At 41.5% G+C, this 22,573-nt stretch overlaps 1 protein-coding gene and 1 pseudogene across 1 annotated transcript in view; both read right to left on the bottom strand.

The window, feature by feature from the left end:
- LOC139291939 (contactin-associated protein-like 5) overlaps positions 1-22,573 on the bottom strand; it is an 86,549-nt gene that overhangs the window by 34,627 nt on the left and 29,349 nt on the right. The window contains exons 6-10 of the mRNA XM_070914006.1: positions 20,563-20,706; positions 18,342-18,645; positions 10,757-10,900; positions 10,453-10,612; positions 4,331-4,437 (exon numbers count right to left, since the gene is read on the bottom strand). Coding sequence (XP_070770107.1) covers positions 4,331-4,437; positions 10,453-10,612; positions 10,757-10,900; positions 18,342-18,645; positions 20,563-20,706 — 859 coding nt within the window. The remainder of the gene's footprint in view (positions 1-4,330; positions 4,438-10,452; positions 10,613-10,756; positions 10,901-18,341; positions 18,646-20,562; positions 20,707-22,573) is intronic.
- LOC139292101 (putative nuclease HARBI1) lies at positions 6,924-10,204 on the bottom strand (annotated as a pseudogene).

Genomic DNA, 22,573 nt, shown 5'->3' with positions numbered 1-22,573 from the left:
TAATGTATATATCTATAATTTAGTCAAAGCCCTCAGCTAACCTCATCAGGACTGTGTGGGGGTTTGACCAGAGTTGTTATGTGACATGAGGGGCAACAGGAGCCCACCAACTGTCACATTCTGATCCTGACTGGTGCACAGAAGTACATGCCATCACCTTTTTCCGACTGAGACCCACGCCTTTCAAACCAATGAGAGGAGAACAGAAAAAAACAGGTAACTAGAGTCCCTCATGTGAAATAACCAAAACAGTTTGGCAGAAAATAGTGTTCACATAGAAACGTATTCTTATAGCAAGAAGCTGATTGGTGGCAGCAGGTTAAGCAGGATAGTCCAGATGTCCCTCACCCCAGCAACGTTTTCCAGCTCTTTCTAGGGGATCCCGAGGTGTTCCCAGGCCAGATGAGATATGTAATCCCTCCAGCGTATTCTGGGTCTACCCCGGGGTCTCCTTCCGGTTGGATATGCCCAGAAAACCTCTAAAGGTCCTTAAAACGGGTGGTGGTGGAGTGGTTAGCACTGTTGCACAGGAGATAGAGCAGGGTAGAGCGGGTTAGTGGTTTGATCACCGGCTCCCCCCGCCCACATGTCGAAGTGTCCTTGGGCAAGACACTGAACCCTAAGATGCTCCCGATGGAGGCCAGCACCTTGCATGGCAGCTCGGTCGCCATCGTCAATGGGTGAATTTACAATTTACAATTTCCCCCCGGGGATCAATAAAGTATTTCTGATTCTGAATTTGATGGCTTGAAAAGTGCCTCCCTCAGGATGTGCCTTGAGATCCTGTCCATGAATATCACAAATAGAATCCGTGACAAGGGACAACCACCTAAAACTTCCCCCTTTTTTAAAAATGGGAACCACCACCCAGGTCTGCCACTCCACAGGCCTCCTGACTTCAAAGTAACACTTGGCATGTCAGCCAAGACAGCCCAACAGTGTCCACAGCCTTCAGCATCTCAGGGTGAATCTCATCCGCACCTGGCGCCTTGCCACTGAGGAGCTTCTTTACTACCTCAATGACCTCTGCCAGTGATATGGGTAAGGCTTCAAGTCTTCAAACTCTGCCTCCTCCACAGAGGATGTGTGGGTCGGGTACAGGAGTTCCTCAAAGTACTCTTTGCACCATTCTACAGTGGTCAGCAGTTCTGCTACTGCACAGCCTGAGCCAAGCCCTGCTTTCCATTCCTGAGTTGTCTAATGGTTTGCCAGAACTTCTTTGAGGCCACCTGAAAGTCATTCTCCACAGCCTCCCCAAACTCCCCACACCCGGCGATGCCACAGATCGGATAAATATCCATTGTATACAACCATGTTTTACAGCTGGGGTCTCTGATCGCCCAAACAGAAAGAATGGATCATTTTCTGGCAAAAAAGTGTAAACAATTATAAAACAAATTATATTAATTTTAGACGGGCCCTGTGCTGAATGCACAAGAGAACGTATGCACTTTCAACAGAACTGAGGTCCATGGTCCTCACAACGTGGAAACCGTGACGATTCTGTCACAACCACTTTTGTAGGAATAAATCTTTGATCGCTCCCATCGTGCCTCATGTAATGTGCAGATGGAGTTATGGAAAAGCAAGCTGCATTCACACAAATCAAGGCTTTATTTACTTTATCATTAAGTCATTTCTTTGAATAAAACTCCTGTTATTGGAGCAAGTAGTCATTTTCTCCACCATGCACGCAGGTGACACGGCACACATCCTTCCTGCTAATGGTTTCACACTATTCCACTGACAGTACAGGTGGCGGTAATATGCCAAGATATGCTGCGATGCGCCAGCAAAGACAGGGAACAGGAAGACTGCAAGCTAGTAAAAATGGATGTTAACAATGTTGGATATAAAACACTGAAAATACTAAAACGGTTTTGCAAATGTTTTATGAGGAAGGAAATCTGTTAGAGGTTTTGTAAAAGCATGCTTTAAATGACATGCAGGTGTTTTGTCAGCATTTCCTTACAGCATATTTCAAATTGCTTTCTGGTAAAACATCATTATGAGATAAGTTAAGCTATGTAATAATTTTGGAGTCATGTTTTTGCACGTAAAGTTGTTACAGCTTAGTCACCTATAATGTTTGCCTCGATGCATATAGCTTACACTTAAAAAAGCGGTGCTATTTTCTGTATTTCGAATCTTTGCATTGCATTGCATTGCATTTCAAACTGTCAGAAAACTACAACACATTATAATTTCTAGAGAGCGACGTAAAACAGCGGTGTCACATTTTAAATACTTTTTCCATTAGTGGCTATCCAAGCATGGATGAAACACCATATGGGCCTGCAGGTAAGCTAGGCAATTTCTTTTTTAGGCATCAATCATAGACAGTTATACTACAAAAAGACCTTGAAATGGCTTTCAAACGGCTAACACATGTTGTAGAATTATGCAATATATAATGGCAGGATGCAAAGGCAAACCAAATTCAACGAAGCACTGCTGTGTATGAGGACAAGTTGGGGAACAATTTTTCATGACCCATTTTTAATTCAGGAGGTGTTTTTTTCATGTGTCACATGCAAGGACAGCTGCACCTGCCTGCGTGTAAACAGGAAATCAGTATTCTGGGGGCACACACAGATGACTCCATGCTCAATAACAAGGTGATGTCAAGAGCTGACAACCAAGAGGAAAAACTCCCAACATGTATGTGCAAGTCTGGAATTATTTCAAGGACAACTGGTTTTTAAAACTTGGGTCTTGTTGTCATTTTGGCCATCATTTCTGTCACCATATTTACTGTAGCTGTGTTCGCGCAGTTTTCCTGTGCCATAAGGGATTATTACTGACATTTCAGGTGCGCTCACTTTCAGTTTTACTACAAATACAGTGGTTTGAATAATGTCTCGCTTGGCGGTTTGGCTGTGCTAGCAAAGTTGTCGACTCGCTTGTTTTTGATCATGAGCCAAGTCAGCACACCACATCCAAATCCTTGAGCTTGCCAACAAATGAGCTGTGTATGAGGGTGAACTGCACTCCGAAAAACTTGCACAATGTTGCTTTTAAAAAAAGATGCATGTAGAGATGCATGTAGCATAACCCAGGATATACAAGATGGGGATGCAATGCAATGTGTTGCTGTTTTTGTTGTTGTAGTTTTTTAGTTGTCTCCTTCCTTGTTGTTTACTTAGAAATAGATTATGGGTTGATTTGATTTCTTACTAAACAAAACAAAACAAAAAAAAGAGGATTTGTAGAAATCCACAATTATCTTTTATCGTTACGTCTGTAGGTACCCTTATCAACAGTAGGCGGTGGTACAACACGCAATCAAATGGCAGCAATGTGCAAATGTGTACAAAAGTTTAATGAGGAAGAAAATGCATTTAATGCATGGATAAACAGTATGTTTTATTAATAAACGCTGAACGTAAACTAAACACAGTGTTCTTTTTAAGTCTATATGTTTCTATAAATTCAGTAATATTCTGTATTTTTCTTATGATCAACAAATCTCACATGGAGACTCAAACCGACTATCAATGTATCCACTGAGCACTGTGTGTGTATCACAGCCACAGAGCTCCACTGTTGTCCATAAGCCATTCAATGAGCACACACTGTTACACAGGGTGACATGTACCTTCATTACCATGAACACACACACAGCAGTTTATTTTGATTCAATCCCACATACACCGTCCTGCTGCCCCAGAAACTCACTAGAGCACCAAGGGTGGATTCATCCACCGTGGAAAATAGTCCCCAACAAAAGCACTATTTCATCATATTTGAGTAACGTTTGTTTAAAACTACAGTGACCAGCCATTTTAGGGATTTACTAAACTATGGAACTATATATTTGTGAGCTGTTTTTAAAGATTGACATCTTCAGTAGGAACCAATGGGCTTGGAGCTGAGAGCCACAGACAGGGTAGGGAAGTCAGATAGTAATAAGAGAGGCAATAACACATTGTTGGTTTTGGTCTTTTCATGGGATTTGTTGCCGATAAGAAAATGCCAAATAATACCAGACTTGAATGCCAGTTCAGTGTATTTCAACTTGTGTCTAATAAAAGTGAACTTATCCCTTTCCGTTTCAAGATACAAACACTTATTTCTGGAAAGTTCCTGAACAAAGGAAACATAGTTTTTAGAACAGAAATTGCATGATAAAATTGACTATTTTATTTATTTATTTTTTTTTTCCTCAATTGTTATCGTTTTTCGTCATTATGTTGACTGTAAAGATGGCCCTGTGGAATCATATTTATCTATCATTCTCCTATTTTTCTTCCTTTTGGCTCTGTTATGAGTGCATTTTTTTTTTGTGGTTTCTCACTGAAACAATAATGAACATTAAGTAGTGACTCACAGTTGTGACAGGTGGGTCCAGAGTAGCCAGTCCCTGAACAGTCACAGGAGAAGGAACTCCAAGACTGCCAACACCGACCTCCGTGTTCACACATGTTAGGAAGACACCTGCAAAAGAGTTTTTTTTTTTTTTTATATAAACTTGACCCTTCATAGTACAATATTTCTGACAATGTAGGCAAACAGGCTCAAAGATGACATTTTTCCATCAAAACTAATATATATAAATTAAAACACACAGACAAAACTAAACCTGGAGTTTTCAGTGGAGATGTGTGTTGCTGAAATGAAACATAACTGAGTCCTTCTTCAAGTTATCTTCATTATCACAATCTCCACCAGCGACAGAAACCCGTAGGGGAACACACAAGCATCCCAAGCTGACCAATCACAGTCCTCAGTTCTCCCCACGTGGTGTCCCCACCGTAGCCCTGACGTGTACTTACACAAGGAGGACTTTGGGGAGGTACACGTCACCTGCACTGGATACATGTGCAATCTCTTAACACACCGTAAGAGAGTCTGCTAAATGAATGTAATATAATGCAGCAATGTCAAGGAAAAAAAACGGAGGAGATGCCCAACATAATATTGAAATACACTTTTTGGGAGATGCTATGTTTTTAGCCCCAGTAGTGGTGCAGCAATAGACCAAATCAAATGGTCAATGTTAAAGTTAGCTAGGAAGTAGCTGAATGCTAACGTTGGCTGTTGTCAACCGGCAGCTAATGGTATATCCATTGTCCTTTCAGTTGCTGATCAATCAGGAAGCGGTGAAATGATTGAAACGATTTGTCAGATTCCCCACAATCACATGACTTAAAACCTGGAACACAGCAGGACGACATGACAGCATTTGAGCTTCCCACCTTGAGCGCGACGTCAGAGAAAAATGGCTGCCGTGTGAACATGGTCTCTGTCAGTCTATCCCCACCTTAACTTTTCAGGTAGCGCCATCATCAGGTCAAAATTTGAATTTGAGCGAATACCTGCAAAACCGATGACCATGCAGTCAGCCTGAGCTGTACATAATAATTAGAAAAAGTTGGCATGCTAACACCCTAAACTAAGATGGTGAACATGGTAAGAACATACCAGTTTTAGCACCAGCATGTTAGCAATGTCACTGTGAGCACGCTAGCATGCTGACATTAGCATTTAGCTCAAAGCTCTCTCTAGCTTTGAATGCAAGAACAGTATTCCTGTAACCATTAATTACAAACATTATTTCATTTAATTAAATTAAATTCAAGATTTAAAAAGTTCTATGGGAACACTATTATTAATATTATTATTACTGTTATTATTATTATTTTCTCCCAAAATGTCTGTAGAACAGGGAACAACAAACAAACACTGTCAGAAACTGAAAGCAGGAGTTGTTTGCGTTGTTCTGCACCATGTTTCTGGCTCCAACAAACATCTGCTGAAGGGAATTCTGCAGCACTTTGATCTGAGTTATTCGGGACACAGGTTTTACATTTAAAGCATAAACAAAACTATTGGGAAAGATGATGAAGGAGGATTACTTAACAGGAAAATAAAAGGTCACTCAAACCCCCAAGGCGATGTGATGATGTATAAAATACAGAGTTCATGTTTACAGGATTTGGACACAGTAAGCAAATCAAGGAAACTCTAAGCTGCACTGTTTTGATTAATGGTCCCTTCCTCAACCTAAATCCAGTTTCACATAATTGCCGTCTTTTCAAGCATGCACCTATAATTTCATACGCCTTTATCTCTCAGCCATTAACTGCAGTGGAGCGGCCGGCCACAGCTCGGATAAGGTTGCAGCTGTTGGTTTCATTACCATCAGTTTTTTTTCCCATTGCTGTGTTCGCCGCTTGCTCTCACGGGTCGTGAAATTAAAACAGCTGACCCGCGGAAGTGCTCTCCCGCCATACATTGAGTCATGAAGTTTAAATGTACACAGAGAGAAAAGGAGATTAAGTCCCATAAAGCTTAATCTTCTCTTCCTCTTGACAAAAGCACAAAACTGTGGTCATGATCCTAAAACAGACAGAAAATGAACAACAAAAGCCTGGCATATCTGACAGCCTCATGTGTCCTGACGCCAGCTGATCACAGCACAGCATGTATGTCAGTGGCGACTGGTGAAACTCCAAAAATTGGACAGGAGGAAAACCAACCCAGTGTGATGAACTGGCGGCAAAGCGATAGATTCATAATTTCATACAGTAGCACATAAGAAAAGAAATGAGAATGTGCAAATTGCACATCCCCCCAAAAAATTACATTTTTAGCTATATCTAGTAAAGTGATGCCAAAATCCTAAGAATAACTTAAAAATCACAATAAATGCAACTAGAAAGTATTTCACACTGCATACCCTTGTAAATCTCGCCCATAACTTGTTACTGGTGTTATACCAAATTCTGTGACCCATAAGATTCTGTGTCTACATCACATACTTTAGTACATAGTGGTTTTGGTGCCTAAACCTGACCATGTAATTTAAAGGCTTTCTGCCAGAAATCCCTGAAGGCAAAAAAGAGCTGGCAGCATAGTTTAACTTCCCATTTGGGTCACAGTATCTGATATGGGTCATAGAGTTTGGTCCAACACCTGGATCAGACAGTCCTGTGTGCAGCAGCAAGTGGGTCTGTGGGTCCAGCCCAGACAGTTGAGGCAGCAATGAAAAAATCATCACAAACAGGGACACAGCGCCGGGTAGCAATGTTGTGTAGGACAATGCAGGCCAGTAGTATGTTGCAAGGAGTACTGAAGAGGCATGCAAAGCCTCTTCAGTACTCATTTCAAACGTTCAATTGTGCATCTTGCTTTGCACTGAGCTGCATTGTAGCGTGCCTGCTCTGCTGTGTCTGTGGCAAGAAAAGTCAAGAAAATCAGCCATGGTAGGAGGGGATAGCCACTGTCTCCTAATATCATGCCGTCTGGCCGGTTGGTTTGAAACTCTCTGTGTAGAGCGCTCTCCCTCAGGATACGTGCATCATGGACAGACCCAGGCCACCTCACGGAGCAGTTTCTTACGATGAGGTCAGCGTCGTCCACAAGTTGGATGCAGATGCTGTGCCTCCCCCTTTCTGTTGACATACTCCCACTCTCTCTCATGTGGTTCTTATATATGCACATGAGTGCAGTCAATTACCCCAATGGTATTGGGCATGTTTCCCAAAAGAAAGAACTTGCGCTTGGTCTGGGAAATCTGGTCAGACAGATTTAACTCGCTCAACTACAGCAGACCAAGGCAAGACTTGCGGCTCAGAAATTTAAAATGGAAGAGGATGTTTGCATTGTTTTCTGTCTCTTAAAATAAAACGCTGTCAGTGGCCCCGTAATGGCTCATCTAACTAGTAGCCTACATTGTGATATTCACTTCCATTTAGAGCACTGGTGATCCAGCTTCCTATTAGGCATCTCAGTACATTGATCCACAAAAGAAACCCTGAAACACCCTGCTGACAGAGCACACAAACACACTGCCGTCGAACAATGGAACAACAGAACAACAGAACTCAGGTAGCTTCAAATCTGAGATGAGAGACAGACAGAGATTTCCCTCAGGGTAGTTTACAAGAGGAAATGGCAGCTAAAATGTTTGTGTCCTTTCTATAAATGTTCCAGACAACATGCAGATGCCCGTGCAGCTTGTGAGTCTGATCCAGCTCAGCTATGTGCCGGGTAATGAGGGACTGATGCCACACAGGACAGGAGGGAGCAGCTTGTTAGGAAAGTCCTCTGCCAGGAAAGGTGTTACTGAGCCTCTGCTGCAATGTAATTGGACGATCCTGTCAGTGTTGCCTGTCTCTATTGGACAAGATGTCAGTGGCTTTCAGCCTGCTCTGTAGAAAACATGCCGCCATCAACAAATGAATAGATGAATAGAATAGCACAGGTAACTCCCTCCTGCTGAGTCGGATGTAGAGAGTCCATTTTGACTGGTGTATGTTAGATGTGTCCTAATTCAGGAATTGTATAATTTCCACCCGGGGATCAATAAAGTATTTCTGATTCTGAAATCCTCTGAAGGACCTGGACAACGATGGGTCCTACTGAAGCTGCTCCTCTACCTAATTGTGTGGAGCTGTAATGCTCATTGTCATGTAAACTTGACTAAAATTTGAGGTTCAAAGACCGATTTTGGTCCTTAGCAGTCATCGAAAAAACGAAATGGCTCGAGGCTGGTGTCAGAATGCATGATTAACCCATGATCGAGGACCTTCTGCATGGCCAAGGCGTGTGTGACTTTTACACTCGACTGACCACTCACAATGTGGAGCTCACACTGAACGCAAGCACAGAAGCCCCGGTCAGTTTTGTCCAGTGACAATTCCAATAAAGGTTATTCGACAACCGCTTCCTCAACAATGTTGACAAAAAGAGGGAAAGGCAGCACTACTAAACACTACTACTACTTTTTTATGCTGATGAGGTTTTGTGGTGGCATTACAATAATGTCACACTACTGTTTGTTATTTGTTCCTGACAGACAAGAATCATAATTCACACAACCACCATCCTTATCGGGTAAAAAAAAAGTTGCTTTAGGCATTTGAACAAATTACAAAGCTGTTATTTTTCTTGTGATGACAGCCTCCATGTTTTGTTCAAATAAAAACTCCAGGGCAACAAGATACTACTACAGAAGAGTTTCAAGCCCACTGACAGGTGATCAGGCTCAAATTCCTTCTTCTTTGCATCTCGTGTTAAGTGGGAGACCCCAGAGTTAGGATTCATCCTCTGGGGACCATGAATTATTAAATAATTAAGTTTGGGGCAGGATATTTTACATATTTCAGTCTGAACTAAACTGACACTTCCTTCTCTAGAGTCTCGCCATGTATGAGGTGGCCCAGCCTCCGTGTAGGTGCTCCTTGTCAACTTATAAAGCCAAACATTTCCAGTTTCATCACCAAGAAATCACCCTTAAACAACTGACGGTGTAATAACCAGTTTGTGACACCCGCCAATGTGTGATCACATTTGTGTTGATATATTGTGTTTTTATTTGTGATCAATGTAATGTTTCCACAGTATGTACACTGTGTATGTTCTACCGTGGAACCAGCAGGGGGCAGCGTGGCGTTTCACTTTGCTCTGGGACGGCGTCACGTCAGAAGGGTCGCTTTACGGCTTTTACGGCGGGACATTCGTTACTTTCCTCATTCTGCTGAGCAAGGCTAAACAAACAGGGGCAAAGTTGCCCTGTTTCATTTCTTTCTCCTGTTTGCAGGTTTGTATTGTAGTAGTATTGTAGTAGTCTTAAGTTAAGTAATTTCGTTTTGTGGTATAAACGCGTTACTATGATATGTGGGTAACCAGGAAGTAGATTTTACCAAGAATACTTTGATGTGATTGTGTTTAATTTTAGTAGTTTGAATAGCGTTTTCGGCTTCCCGAGCATGTGGGTTGATTTCATGGTGTTTTTCTAGTGTGTGTGATTGCTAATGATGGGTTAATGAAGATGTTTCTGTAAATATGTTACAGAATATTGTATGTTGATGCACTTTGAAAATGTTAAAAGCTGTAACCCCGTGCACTTCATCGGCATATATAAACAGTAGCATGCTAGGATTTATTTTAAGGGTACAGTGTGGCAGTTATTGCTATGTTTTATTATTTTGGTTAGCTGAACCCACACAACTTTACAGTAAGTAGACTTCCTCAGAGTTCTGAAATGTAGAAAGGACATGTATGACTGTATCTTATTAAGAATGTACTTTTTGTATGTGAGATATTGTATGAGAATATACGTATGAACATGTTGGAAGAATTTCGTAAGAGAGTTTGTATGTAATACGATGAATGCATTCAGAGGCAAAGTTGCCCTGTATCATTTCTTTCTCCTGTTTGCAAGATCTATTATCTGTTTCTTTGGTACCTGTAACATGTTTACACAAGATGTTTCCCAAATTTAGAAGTTGACCAAGACCCCCTGAACACTCAACTAAACAACTGATGCTGGGATACCAAATAAAACATACTGGTTATGTCCTCTAAGCAAAGGAGGGAAGGCTGCTTTTCGGATGCCGCCACTAAAGTGTCTAAGGTATATTTGTGGGTGCTGTCCTTAGTTTCAAAGTGTATTCAGCAGTGAATGACAACACACAAACAGCTTCTTCTTTTCTTTTTTTTTACCTGTCTCTTATGCTGCAGGTGTCAAACTGAAGCTCATTATAAATTCCAAGCAATCCTTGCTGGACGTGATTGAGGTTGATTGGCTGGCTGTTGATGGATATGAGGCGCATGCAGCCCTGGAAGGCTAGAGTCGGATTCTGACAGCCCGCTGGGGGGCAGCCTGGGTGGAAATGACACATTAAGCACAAAAGCTGTTATCTTAACATGCTAGAGGACAAAAGAAACCTTTCAAGAGCTTTTTTGAATAAGACAGATAAGTCAAGGTATCTTTACAGTAGAGCCACACTTTCAAACATCCACTGACCTCCAAAGTAGAAGCTGCCTCTTGCTTCCACTTGTTCCCACTGTTCAATGATGGAGGCCGGCTCATTGTCCAGCGTCAGAGTGATCTGTAGACTTCTAGTATCGAGACTCACAGAGTGCCACAGTCCGTCATTGACTCTGTGACCTGGAGACAGAGGGAAGTACTTTACATCAACGAGGATGAAAACTGTACAGTGGTCTGTAGTACAAAACAGCTCTTTGCACCTAAGGGCTCTGTCACAACAGCATTTATAAGAGCAAAAGTTTAGAATTTAAAATACATTCTTGCTGTCGACCAACTGAAGGCTGTCACAACAGTGCTGACCTTTAAGAGAAAATAAAGAATTGCAGAGTCCAAAACCTGCCACCACCAATTTATTTAAACATGGGGCCTCATTTATCAGTGCTCATTTCTATGCATAGAATCAAATAAATACATTTTTCCTTATGCTTGAGAATGCACCAGCAAACCCTTTCACAGGTATGATCGCAGGCAAACCGATTCCTAAATGACATACACACAAACCAACTCTACCGTCGACCATGTAATAATGGGTAGATGATGAACCAGTTCTGTTTTCATTTGGTAAACAAGGTAATTATTCTCTCAGAGTGAACATATGCCATTAACGCCTCTGTTTTGTCTTGTTTCGCCACTGAGCACATGGGACTTCATATAAGAGATCCGGAGGATCTAGTTAGTGCCATTCAGTCGTAATCAATCTGCATTAATAATGAACTGTTCATTGTTCTGTTCATGTTTTGGTATTAGGTGTAACTAAGCCCTATATATTTTCTGTCACGTTGAAAGTGGTAACGTGCCAAATATCTGTTTGGCTTTCTGCATTTTTTTTATTGACCCCCAGGTAAAGTGAATAATCTGTCAATCACCTGTCCCATCCTGTATCTTTATATATCTTTTGACAAGCCACTTGTGGAAGTATAAAAGAAAAAAAAAGTTTGGTGCTTTCATTAAGTTGTGTGGTGATCCCGGGTTCCCAGCTACGAAACGTTAATAAGGGGGGAAAGTGCGACATTATATGGCATATCAATACGGTGACAACAGGAAGAATGGTGCACACCACATCATCACAAACAGTCAACCCATCAGACAGGTTGTTGCTGTTATTACTACTGGCAGAATGGTAAGTTGACAAAACTGCAAACACTCAGGTGTACTGAAACTGGAATTATTCTTGAAGGTGTTGTGTATCCGGCATAGCTCTGACTGACTGACTCTGTTTTAAAAGGCTAATTTAGCCTAATCCACAATCTACTTTTTGTATTTACATGTTCATGCTTCAGTTTTATATAGCGATCAGGAGGATGATAACCATGATGGCCACTGTGAATATGGATGACTCACAGCACAATGTTCACAGCTCAGTTCCCAGACTACAAAAGCAAAAAAAAACACTCGGAGGGGACAAAGGGGTTCATGCAGGATGCACAGTCACTGAGAGGAATTGCAAATAAAATCTTTGCCAACATTGTTGTACTGCAACTGTAACTTTTATTGTAGTCCTATTCTGCTTCGTAAACAGCAAACACCTGATACATGCAATCTATAATAAGCCTCTTCAATATACAATCTAAATTAAACATACAATGTACAATACATGGTACATAAAATATCATACATGCAATTTTGAAATGGTTTCTGTAAATCCTACCAATGAACACCTTAAAACTTATAATTCAAATTCTAATCCAACATTAAAGCTGCATTAAAAATATGTTTATGTTTTAAACATTTAATCAAAAACAAAGAATTAAAAAACAACTCTTATGCTCCCTGTCCACCTCTACATAGTCTTTTTTAACCTCCTCTAACTCATTGTTTTGTTATATTTCCAGCAAATATCCAGTCTGGCTTGTCGACTAGTCGTCGCACAACGATTCTGGATGTGCCAGAACAACCAGCAAGGAGACTGAACATTTTGTTAATTTATTTCAACACGGTATAACATTACACAGATACTTGCTGACTGATCAAATCAGTTTGGTTGTAATTAATTATTTGATGCTGTAAAAACGGGGTGAAACGTCATGATTGACAGCTGTCAATTGACTGCGGTGTGCTTGCAATTGGGTCGGGTGGGTGTATGGGCGGGACCTCGCGCCGCGGCGCCACTCGCCAATAACTACTGTGCATAGTCACATCACCAGCGCAAGATGGCAGCGGCAGTATCTGAGATTCTTTTGGCTTCATTTTTGTACAGCAGGAGGAGGAGGAGGAGACGCGTAGTCCATCTTTATATACAGTCTATGGTTTGGCTCCTGGCACGCGCCTGAAAACCTCCTCCTACCCGCAGTCCAAAGCTTAGTGCTAGTGCTGTAAACACCAACATTCCCCCGGTGCTCGCCCGAGACTCAGCTAATAAGACAGCTGCATGGCTAACTGAGCTAACGCCAACTATAGTTAGAAGCGGTTAGCGTTTAAGGGCCCCATGTTGCTATTTTCCAAGCTACTGTAGCTGTCGCGTTTCACAGGACCCGTGTGGGCGCGATTTTCCATGGGAACACAGCCCTCAAGGCTTTCGTTACACGGCCCCGCCTGGTCATGTGATTAGCATTTGGTGTGTAAGGTAACAGAAGAGGGACAAACGACACAAAACAAACAAACTACGACTAACTGACCAATTAAAACTTGGTCGACTAAGACTTCTCGTCTTCGGTCGACTATTTTGGGGCAGCCCTAGCGAAAAAGCTTATAAAACCGCAAACAGGAGTTGGTGGAGAGCAAAAACACAGCTAAAAGAGTGAACATTCATCAGATGGTCGCAGTTCAATGCCATTGTTGCTTAGGTTGTTGAGTCTGATGTATGTGTAAACTGGTAACTGTTGGCTAACACACCATTTTATAAGGCAGCATTATGGTAGTATTTGCGTGTGCCTGTTGCCTTTACATTGCTTCCTATTTGCCAAAACATTTAGTACACAAGGTAAAAAATAAAAAAAATAAGCTCCTCCTTTTCATCTGGATGAGTTTGGGCACAAGTGTCTATGTCTGGGAGTGGATGTATGATGTAGTCCATCTTGCAGATTCTCTGTGTCCTTCACCTCATTGGTGCACAGTGCAACCTGCCATTAAGTTCTGGTGCAATGTGAGGATTACCGTCCCATTTTTTTTTTTTTGCATATGCATTTTCCTCTCTCAGGATTAATCTTCAAAAGCCTGTAAACACAAAAGGACGGGGTGAGGGCTCAGCTTTAAAAAAATGAAGGGGAACTGAAGCAACTGGGATTGGATAATAAATAAATAACTGGCATTCAACGTGAAGAAAGTTACACGCAGCATACTTGCACTTACATACGTGCAACACCAAAATCAGTTTCTAGCATCTGTAAATATGGTTACATAATGTTTTCAATAACAATATTGTTATTTGAAGTTTTAATTTGCTTGCTAGATATCCTCAAATGAATAGCCTACTGTCTACACACCAGCTATGGCATTCCTACAGCAGAGAGAGGCAGCACAGGCCTGCTTTCATGCAGTAAAGAGGCGATATTTTCAAAGAGTTAAACTCGTACAAAAATAAAGCAAGACAAAAAGTGGAGCTGTTGAACTCACCTTCAGTGTTTGCGCCAGTGCGTAAACATTTACAGCAACAGCCTGCATAGCACACCGACAGCAAAGCACTAACACAGTGCTGTTGTTGTTGCTGTTGTTGTTGGTCCTGGTAAGGCAGAGGAAACGGGAAAACCAGCCTCCTCTACTGAGTACTCTTCAAGCAAATGTTCAGACTGAAAAATGAGCTGGATGAGATCAAGAACAAGGACACCTTTTCAAGGGGACATGTAAAGTTATGGCTGTCAGGGAGACCTGACTTCGACCCCAGACTCTTGTTCCAGAGAGTCTCTCAATTCACCCCCTGGACCGGTCAATAGACTCAGGAAAGAGCAAGGGGGTTCTATCAGTTCTACAGGCTGTTCTCTTACCTAGAGTACCTTAGGAGCCGCTGCAATCCTTATTATCTCGGAGGAGAAAGTCAGCAGGATCAGAGTCGATGTGATTGGCCAGTTATGTGCTAGCTAACCCTGATTGGTTGTTTGATTCAGACCTGGTCCAGTTTTTTAAAAAGACAAAATACAAAGCGGTCGGGTGCACACAGTCATACAGCCCTTCAATTAGATATTGTTAGTGGCATGCAATGGTCAGAAGTCGTTATTTCAACCAAAATTATAATTCAATAATATTGCCTACTGCAGCTTTAACAGTCCAGTTTTCAGCGTTTCAGAATCAGAATCAGAATCAGAATCAGAATCAGAAACTGTTTATTGCCAAGTAACATACATTACAAGGAATTTGCTGTGGTCTGAAGGTGCTATTGTTTTGATAACAAATAAGTAGAATATAAAAGCTAAAATAAGAATAAGAATAAAAATAAAAATAAAAAAAAATAAGATAAGATAAATAACAACAGTGCAGTGACCAGAATAAAGTAAAGTGTCCAGATAAAGTGTCCAGTAGGGGGTGAGTGCGTTAATGTAACGCAGTGGGGACAGGGGTGATGTACGTTAATATAACGTATAGCTTGTGTTTGTGTTCTGGGGGGGGGTCAGTGAGAGTTTGTCAGGTTGACTGCAGAGGGGAAGAAACTGTTTTTGTGGCGGGAGGTTTTGGTCCTGATGGACCGCAGCCTCCTGCCAGAGGGGAGGGGGTCGAACAGATGGTGTCCGGGGTGGGAGGGGTCGGCAGCGATCTTCCTGGCTCTCCTCAGGGTCCTGGAGGAGTACAGGTCCTGAAGAGATGGAAGGTTGCAGCCGATCACCCTCTCTGCAGAGCGGATGATACGCTGCAGTCTGCGTCTGTCCTTGGTGGAGGCAGCAGCGTACCAGACGGTGATGGAGGAGGTGAGGATGGACTCTATGATGGCAGTGTAGAAGTGAACCAGCATTTTTTGTGGCAGGTTAAACTTCCTCAGCTGCCTCAGGAAGTACATCCTCTGTTGGGCTTTCTTGATGACGGAGCTGATGTTCAGCTCCCACCGGAGGTCCTGGCTGATGATGGAGCCCAGGAAACGGAAGGACTCCACAGTGTCCACTGCAGAGTCACACAGGGTGATGGGGGCGGGTGGGGCTGCGCTCTTCCTGAAGTCAACAACCATCTCCACTGTCTTTGAAGCGTTAAGCTCCAGGTTGTTGCTGTTGCACCAGGTCACCAGATGGTCAATCTCCCACCTGTAGGCAGACTCATCCTCTCCAGAGATGAGTCCGATGAGGGTGGTGTCGTCCGCGAACTTCAGGAGCTTGACAGACTGGTGACTGGAGGTGCAGCTGTTGGTGTACAGGTGTTTGCTGCTGTTTAAGATGCAGACTAGATTTCTGCTTCATGCCCTGCATTCAAACATGATAAAACCAAGTCTGTTGTTCACACAAATCTTCTAACCAAATCCCTAGAATATCCCCTAATGTGATGTAATGTCTCCATGCTGAGCAGCAAGACGAGCCCTTGCAATTTGTGCCCAAAATGTACTCAGTAGTTACATCTGCTGCAGCCTAAGAAATTATCCACCCAGAGCAGGGGAAAAACTGGGAATGTTTAAAGTGTGGGGCTATCACCATGGTGCAGAGTGACAGCTGAGGGGACGGGCTGTTCCTGAACCTGCTGGTCTTGTAATGGAGAGTCCTGCAGTCAATGTCGATGAACAGCATTCTCACATAGCTGTTACTGTTGTCCAGGCGGGAGAGGGTCGACTGTAACGCTGGGGAGAAGGCGTCCTCCGTACTCCTGTTCTGGCAGTAAGCAAAATGGAGGGGGTCCAGTATTAGGAGGTAGGCAAGTTTTGAGATGAGCCAGGACCGGCCTCATCTGAAGAACCTCTTGACGGTGAAAGTCATTACTGCGGTGGAGTGTTGAGGCACTGGCGCGCTGGAAGTGGTTTTAAAGCACGTGGGGGCCCAAGCTACTTGGGCCAAGGACAGGCGGGAGATTGTCAGTCAAGAACTCAGTCAGCTGCCCAGAATTTTTTTTATTTTTTCTTCTTCTTCCCCTTTTCTTTCTCTCTCTTTTTCTCTCACCTTTGTTATTATTAAAAGCATCATTACTATTATTGCAGAAACATCCTTACCTGCCGCATACTCTCACACAAACAGCTAAAGTGCTCATGTCCCCTCCTTTCCGTAAAAGGAGCCTTTGGTGTGAGGCAGAGACTTCAAAACACATGAGTTGTTCATGAATTTTGATGGTTAAATGATTCCTAGCTGTGAACCCCCCACAGTTGTATTTCAATCCAACCCACCATCTGATGAAAGTCTGGCTTCCCCAATCAAACATGATTATCCGCGTTATCTTTGCAAAGTAATCCCATGATCCCCTCACTGGTCTTGACATGCGGAAGATGACATTTCCCTTCAAATAATTCTAAGAAAAATGAAGATCTTATTGAGGCACAAAGGCGCTCAAAAGATATATGAAAAAAAAAAAAATGAAATGATGTGCATGACCACGTCTGGTGCACCCTGTTTCGACATGATGGATTAGGTCAGCAATGTTGTTCCATTTAGGATTTACATTAAAGCACAGTGAGTCCATTCATATTTGACTCCTGAGTCCATTCTTTCCGATAAGGTTTTCAATTTATGTTCTCATGAGCCTATAAACATTTCAAACTGACATGCATTTTGTAAACCATTAATGTCTTGGCGGCGAATTCTGAGGCTGTACAATACTGTGAAAGTGTTCACCTGAACTGCAGAGAGACCAGCTTTTAATCAAAATGTCTTAATTCATATTTGATCATATTTTAGTAAAAATATGAAAAATGTTTTTTGATCTTCTCTTGTTTTAATTTTCTGTTAAAGCAGACTGAACAGCTCCTCCATGATTACCTGTTGTGAATGGGAACTGTTGAGTCTCTGTAAATAATATTATAAAGAGTCGGTCTAGACCTGCTTTATATATAAAGTGTCATGAGATAACCTTTGTTGTGATTTGGCGCTATACAAAATTAAATCGTAAATTCTCTCTCTCTCTAGTCTTGTTTTGACCAATATTGCGATATAAAATGCAATAGTTTTTTCTGTAAATAAAAATCCTGGATTGATGGTCCACACTGCATTAAACGCAGGTTTGCGCCAAGCATGATCACATGTTTCTACACTAAAACAATCGCTTAAAATTAGCTTGTTGGTGAAGTAGCTTGCTCTAGGGATAGTCTGTTGGTCCACCACTTTGGTCCAGAGTGAAATATCTCAACTATCTGATGGCTTGCCATGACATTCATCTCCCCCTCAGGATGATTTGGGATCTCCTGACTATTAATTTAGCACCATCATCAGGTCAGAATTTCAATTTGCCCAATACTTTTGATTTTTGACCAAGTACCTTAAAAAGTACAATGGTGAACATGGTAAACAATATGGCTGCTAAATTAGCATGTTAGCATTATCATGGTGAGCAACTTAGCATACAGACGTTAGCGTTTAGGTCAAAGCACCACAGATCTGATTCGATTTAAATCATGACTCCTGCATTTTCAAAATTGTACTATGCAGTACAATAAAAAAAAATTAAAAGATTATTTGTTAAGACTAGAAAATGGTCTAGATGTGTTTGTTTGTGTGTGCTGTGTCCTGACCAGTCGAGGCCTCTGATCTCTGCTGTCCTGAGCTGTGGACGGTCAGGAGCAGTCGGCTGTTGCTGATCTGCAGCTCCAGTCTCTGGGGCTCTGGGCTCAGCTGTGTGGAGAGCAGCAGTCCGTCAGGGTTCCATGTCCTGAATTGGAAACGAATGGAGAAACCCCCCATAATGGCAGACGGTGCGGCCACCGGCAGTGAAAGGTAGCTGCTGCTGCTGCTGCTGCTGCTGCTGCTGCTGCTGCTGCTGCTCAGGAACGTGCAGGCCACCTGCTGGGGCCGCAGGCACGAGAAGGTCACGTTGCCCTGGGGACAAGAAACCCGCTTTGACTTTAAAGGATAATTCCTGATAATTACAACCTCATTACTTTTAGTTTTAACGCAGTACACTGGGCAGTATGTTATCCAGACTTGCAGTAGTTGGTGGAACACAAATAATGTTTTATGCTTGGCTAGTTGTCAGTTGTTATTATTCACGTTTTTAGCAGCATTGACCCTGATTTTACCCTCACGTTTCACCTTAATGACTTTGAAGTTCTTGGAAAAAATGTCCCACCCAGTCTTACATATCTCACACTGTGTATATATACATATATATGTATATATATATATATATACACATATATATATACATATATATGTATATATATATATATATATATATACACATATATATATATATATATATATATATATATATATTGCTTGTCAATTTGTTCCAGGCTATACAAGTGGGATATTAAAGGGGACCTATTATGCTAATTTCCAGCTCTATATTTTTATTCTGGGACTCCGCAGGAGTAGCTTTGCATGACTGACAGTTCAATAAAGTCCTCATTTATCTTACACAGGCCCTTTATACAGCCCCTCAGTTCATCCTCTCTCTGACACAAGCCGTTTTAGTTCATGTCTCTTTTAGCCCCGCCCTCCCTAAAAGCCCTCTTTCTTCTGATTGGCCAACTTCCCAAAAGCCTACGGAGGGACAGCACCAAGTGCTTCTGAGCACAGCCCGCACCGCCTCATCCTCTTTTTGGTGTGTTCGCTTGTGTAACTTCGCTTGGAAAATAGCGATACAACTGCAATGAATTTGATGAACTTACTGTTTATTAACAACAAATGAGACAAGAATTACGTTGGAAAAACGTTAGACGGACCCGGAGTGTTTATTGGGCCCGGGCCTCACTGATTACCGTACAAAAGCACACAACTTTTATTCACTTTATTCACAGATTTTGGTGAAACTGGATCACATTTTATGGGGAAAATATTTTCTGGTTTTCCCTCTGATGTCCTTCGTCTGCTCAGCCTCAACTCCCTGTGATTTACAGAGTTTTCTGATGCACAGAAAGCTTTATAAAGAAACTGCTAGCTGTAGCAGATGATAGCGAGTCAGCTCTGTTAGCCATGCTGCTGGTGGCAATATCAGCTCCGAGCTCCCAGTCCAGGCAAAGTCAGCTAGCTAGTAGGACCGACTGACTGAGCTAACTAGCTAACAGCAGCTACAGTTAGAAGTAGTTTGCGATTACTTTAGCAACAAGTAAAGGCATCAGTCCATTAAAGAAACTAACTTCCCTTCACAACGGAAAAAGCACTTTCTATGAGACATACTGAACAACATCCAAAAACTTGAAGAGGAGTCCAGAGCAGAGCGGTTGAACAACTTAGACAGACGGAGCGAGCGGATGAGCGCGCCCTGTAGCAGATGACCATATAAAGAAATCTGTGTCGAGAAAGTAGAAAAAAAACATTGGAAACCTGGTATTCAGAGCAGTCTGAAGCCTGGGCTTTTTGCTCACAGGGATTACTTTTACATACGTTTAACTCATTATTTGAAACTTTGGTCGCATTTAATGTGAACGTCCTACACTGTAACATTATCTATATGAGAAAAAGAGGGAAAGCATAATAGGTCCCCATGTTTTACCCATCAGAAGGAAATGTTCTTGATGTCAATTTTAGACACACTTCCCCAAAATTCAGGCCGAAACAGGCAGAAGGTCTGTGTGTGCTGAGGGGGGGCTGGTGCACGTTTTTTTCTAATTGAAATGGGTTTACATGCTCGAATACGTGTTTGCGTCAGTTTGGGCTAAGACCTGTTAGAGACCTTTCCTGTTTACAATGTTTTGAACGATCATTTCGCAATCTTTACTTGCAATCATGATGATGATGATGATGATGATGATGATGGAGTTAAAGCACAAATAAAATCAAAGTCAAACTCACCACACTGTAAATCTGTGGCTTGCGTCTCTTTGCCAGGTCAATGACGTTGATTCCGTTGTAGTAGAGGTTTTCGATGCAGCCGTGGAAGTTTTTCCTGAGAAAGGTGCCAGGTTTGCCAGGCAGCGGGATCCCTCCAAAGCTCAGCTTTAATGAGGAGATGAAATGGAAGAAGCATGATGCAAAAGCTTTACGAGTAGACCATATCACAGTGAAATTCAAATTCTGTTTTGATATTTTTAGGTTAATGGCACCACCTTGTTTTAGAAAAAATAATACCCTGGCAGCTTTCCCAAGCTATTTCAGCTGGAGTGATGGCAGCGTTTTGGACTGTGAGAGGCCCCATGAGCGATAATAACCACTATACTCTCCCACACACACTACCATACCCTCTTTCATATCACAGTCATACTTTCCCTTATTTACTATCATTACTATTCTGTCTAACACACACAACAATACCCTCTTATGTGAACCATTATGATGATCCATGATCTCCTACACACATCACTATTCTATCTGACACGGAGATCTATATTCTTTGTACACATTATACTGTTGCATGATTCATCTCGTATAGTACAAATGAGGGTAACAGTGTATGTGAGACAGAATTCTAGTATATGTAAGAGAGGATACTATTGACTTTTTGGTATGACCTTAATCTTTTTCTAAACAGAAAATTAAACACTCAATTCAAACACAAAATTGTATTTATGTAATGTCTAATGTATTTTTTTGGTTTTTCTGCTGATGAAATGCCTGTCATGAAAATGTTAATTAATCTTATCTCTTTATCAAAATTCCATATACACGCCAGCAAATTCGCAAAAGCAGAAGACCAATCTTACTGTGTACATATCCTACTTATAATCACACCAGACCGCTTTACTGTGATTTACAATCATATTTAGAATAATGTTACTATCTGTAATGTTCCCATAATTTATTTGGACCATTTGCTCCGTGATACAAATTTTTTCAAATTCAATTCAATTTTGTTTATATCACGCCAAATCACAACAAATGTTATCTCGTGACCCTCTACATGTAGAACAGTTCTAAACCGTACGTTTTGTAATATTATTACAGAGACCCAACAGTTCCCACCATGAGCAAGTGTGACACATAGGATATTTGCAAAATTTGTGTTTTCCATTCATTCTTTCAGGTGGGTAAATGTCACATAAGCATTCGTACAGTTTGTCAGTAATGTCGGCTCTCTATTTAAGTATGCCGTGATGTATTGTAGATGTTTTTGTCATTTGTTAGCGGTATTTCCGCTATACTGGGGATACTACTATACTTTGTGCTGTAATGGGGACGCATAGGCACTAGCTTGCAGTTTACGAGTGTTTTTTTGTCGGATGGGAGTTGGATGTAACGTTTGCCTGACTCCACTGATACATATATGTGTAGGATTTGATGTTAGAGTGTTTTGTAGGTTATATTTTCTTTGTTTTATGCTAATAGTTTTATTCATTTTAGCCTAACTGTTTTATTCGTTTTCTTTTAACGGCTGTTTGAATGTAGCGCCAGAGCCTGAACAGCTGATTAGCAGCCATGAGCAGTGCTCTAGTTGGCAGTTGCCAAGGCAACCATGCAGCTCATGCGTCACCTGTAAATAAAGACATAAATAATAAAAATTGAGGGAATAAGATAATGGTTTTATACTGGTAATGATAACAATTATAGAAAATAGAATGAGCACTGTAAATATCCTTGTATATAATTGATCCTTTGAATAGCCTACTTTTATAACAGTATATTTGTTTATTGTGATTCTATTAGCTTATTGATTTTAATTGAAAATATCTAGTGTATGATAGCATGATTATTACTGTATTTTGAAATATTGAGATTTTAATACTGTGATTTTGTAGTTGTTGTTTTGTATTATTCTTGCTAAGCATGACACATAAGTAAAGCCTCTGAAGATCAGCAGAGTGACATTTGTGTTTTTATTTATTCTTTCTGAATAATTCATTTCTAAAATATGGCACTCCTTGAGTCA

The sequence above is a fragment of the Enoplosus armatus genome, chromosome 11 (assembly GCF_043641665.1).
Source record: "Enoplosus armatus isolate fEnoArm2 chromosome 11, fEnoArm2.hap1, whole genome shotgun sequence".
NCBI lineage: Eukaryota > Metazoa > Chordata > Actinopteri > Centrarchiformes > Enoplosidae > Enoplosus > Enoplosus armatus.
This window is presented reverse-complemented; position numbering and strand designations above follow the sequence as displayed.